Raw genomic sequence first — 3,252 nt, forward strand, 5'->3', positions numbered from 1 at the left:
TGGGTGAGTGGGTGTCCATGTGGCAAATGAAGTTCAGTGTGGCCAAATGCAAAGTAATGCACATTGGGGCCAAAAATCCTAACTATAAATACAAGTTGATGGGATGTGAACTGACAGAGACTAACCAAGAAAGAGATCTTGGGGTCGTGGTCACTGAAAATGTCGAGACAGTGTGTGACTGCAAAAAAAAAAAAAAAAGGCCAATGCCATGCTGGAAATTACTAGGAAGGGAATTTAAAACAAATCAGCCAGTATCATAATGCCCCTGTATAAATCGATGGTGCGGTCTCATTTGGAATACTGTGTGCAATTCTGGTCACCGCACCTCAAAAAGGATATTATAGCATTGGAAAAAGTCCAGAAAAGGGCAACTAGAATGATTAAAGGGTTGGAACACTTTCCCTATGAAGAAAGGTTAAAACGCTTGGGGCTCTTTAGCTTGGAGAAACATCTACTGAGGGGTGACATGATAGAGGTTTACAAGATTTTGCATGGGACAGAGAAGGTAGTGAAAGAAGTATTTTTCTCCCTTTCTCACAATTCAGTGAAATTGCTGAGCAGTCAGGTTAGAACTGATAAAAGGAAGTACTTCTTCACCCAAAGGGTGATTAACACATGGAATTCACTGCCACAGAAGGTGGTGATGGCTACATGCATAGACAGCTTCAAGAGGGGATTGGAGCTATTAGTCACAGCATATTGATGGAACTCTCTGTCTGGGGCAGTGATGCTCTGTATTCTTGGTGCTTGGGGGGGCACAGTGGGAGGGCTTGAAATGTCCTGGCCCTACTGGTGGACCTCCTAATGGCCACCTGGTTTTTTGGCCACTGTGTGACACAGAGTGTTGGACTGGATGGGCCATTGTCATGATCCAACATGACTTCTCTTATGTTCTTAAGGTTATTGAATCATTTATAATATTGGACAATCAATAAGCATGTATGTGTGTACAGAATTATTATAGTGATAAAGTTACTTCTTCCCATCATATATGTTGTCTTAATTTACTATTTGAAAGTATTGCATAGAGCACAAATCCTGGTTAAAAATAAAAGTTAAAGCAGAGCCCTTAAGTGTAAAATAAGAGTATGGATTGGTGCTCAGGGAAGTATCCTCTATCCCAGTGTCTGTGTACAGATCATTCTGTATGTACAATGTTAATGCATGCACAAGCTGCAAACACATAGAGTGTCATTGTAAAGTTTGATATAGTTTCAAATCATGTGGCCAGAATCTTTAAATGTGGAACTTGTACAGGCTTAGGAATTTAGTATGAAGATGTTGTGTCTGAAAACAGCAAGTGAGAGATCTTGTAAGCATTGCTCCCTGTAAGCTGAAGAGTCTTGTGAACAAAAATTCTGCTTGATGAGCTACCAGTATTAAAGTTGTGAGTGAGCGATTTGGCTGCTGCATAAATTAGTTTGTTCTGGGGCTATCCTTCCTGAGCTAAGACAAAAATGTATGTGAGCCCATGGCTGCAAACTTGTGAGTTAACTCAGCTTAGAGAGGATATTGTTTATAACCAGCCTATGTTGTCCCTGATGCAGAATATACCATTCCCATCCCCTCTCCCCAATTCAATTCAATGCAGGTCTGTTTAATAGACTGAGATGGTGAAACAAGAAAGCCAGACTAATTGTTAATTGACATTTCTAGAATAAAATGGTTTCTTTAATATGTCTTACAGACGCTGCAGCTGGATCGTGAGGACATGATGCCCAACCTTACCTCCACATCTGAATTTCTGCTCCTGGAATTTTCAGACATACGAGAACTACAGATCTTACATTTCTTTGTATTCTTAGCAGTATACTTGACTGCAGGGATTGGGAATCTTCTCATCATCATTGCTGTAGCCCTGGATCATCACCTGCACACTCCAATGTACTTCTTTCTTGTGAACCTGGCACTTCTGGATATCGGCTTGGTTTCCATCATTGTACCCAAAGCTATGGTCAATTCCCTCCTGAACACCAGGTCCATTACTTATCCTGCCTGTGTAGCTCAGGTTTTCTTCTTCTTCTTCCTTGATGGGTCAGATTTTGCCATCTTAACTATAATGGCACATGATCGGTATGTCGCTATCTGCAATCCACTGCAATATGAGACAATTATTCACAAAGGGGCCTGCATTCAGATGGCAGTCAGTGCATGGATTGCTGGTATACTCAATGGTATATTACACACTGGAGGAACTTTTGCCAATACTTTCTGCTCCAATACGATCAATCAGTTCTTCTGTGAAGCTCCACAGATTCTAAAACTCTCCTGTTCTGACATGTATCTAGTAGAAGTTGGTTTTGTTATGTTTAGCTGTTCCCTTGGACTAGGATGCTTCATCTTCATCATTGTCTCCTACATGAAGATTTTTGCAGCAGTGCTCAAAATCCCTTCTGTTCATGGTCAGAAAAAGGCCCTCTCCATTTGCCTTCCCCACATCACTGTGGTGACTTTGTTTCTATTTACTGGCTTCTTGGCCCATATGAGGCCGCGCAGTCAAAATTCATCTGACCAGAATGTTCTTTTTGCAATTTTTTATGTTATCAGCCCTTCCTTGCTCAATCCATACATCTACAGCATGCGAAACAAAGAAATCAAAACTGCATTGTTGAAGCTCTATGATTTGGGTCGTTTCCCGAAGAAAATTGCAAGCAAAGCTTTTCTACAAAAATGGGATTGAATAATCTTGTTCAGAGATTTTCTTTTTTAAAAAAACCTCATATATAGTAGACTAGATAGATGATAAGAGCCCCGTGGCGCAGAGTGGTAAAGCTGCAGTACTGCAGTCGGAGTCCTCTGCTCACGACCTGAGTTCAATCCCAGTGGAAGCTGCTTCAGGTAGCTGGCTCGAGGTTGACTCAGCCTTCCATCCTTCTGAGGTCAGTAAAATGAGTACCCAGCTTGCTGGGGGGAAAGTGTAATGACCGGGGAAGGCAATGGCAAACCACCCCGTGAAAAGGTCTGCCATGAAAACATTGTGAAAGCAACGTCACCCCAGAGTCAAAAACATCAGGGGACTACCTTTACCTTTAAATAGATGATGTTGACTATTTTGAATTAGTTTGGGATGTGCTAACAGAGGTGAGAGCCAGTTTCATGTTTTGATGAGTCTTGGGTGAACAGTACTCAAGGTCTCCGCTCTCTTCATATGTCCATCACTGTCACCTCTGCCAATTATAGCATACTCCCTACCAAAGGTTCATCCTTTGCCGACATGCTCCAAACCACTCCCACAGTCACCTGCATGGCCTT

At 41.9% G+C, this 3,252-nt stretch overlaps 1 protein-coding gene across 1 annotated transcript; it reads left to right on the forward strand.

The window, feature by feature from the left end:
* The first annotated feature begins 1,710 nt into the window (after window positions 1–1,710).
* Window positions 1,711–2,680, forward strand: LOC132583408 (olfactory receptor 14A16-like). The gene has a single exon (XM_060255054.1). It carries the CDS (start codon window positions 1,712–1,714, stop codon window positions 2,678–2,680), a length of 969 nt encoding a protein of 322 aa, XP_060111037.1. The 5' UTR covers window position 1,711.
* Window positions 2,681–3,252: the final 572 nt, after the last annotated feature.

This window comes from Heteronotia binoei, chromosome 15 (assembly GCF_032191835.1).
Source record: "Heteronotia binoei isolate CCM8104 ecotype False Entrance Well chromosome 15, APGP_CSIRO_Hbin_v1, whole genome shotgun sequence".
NCBI lineage: Eukaryota > Metazoa > Chordata > Lepidosauria > Squamata > Gekkonidae > Heteronotia > Heteronotia binoei.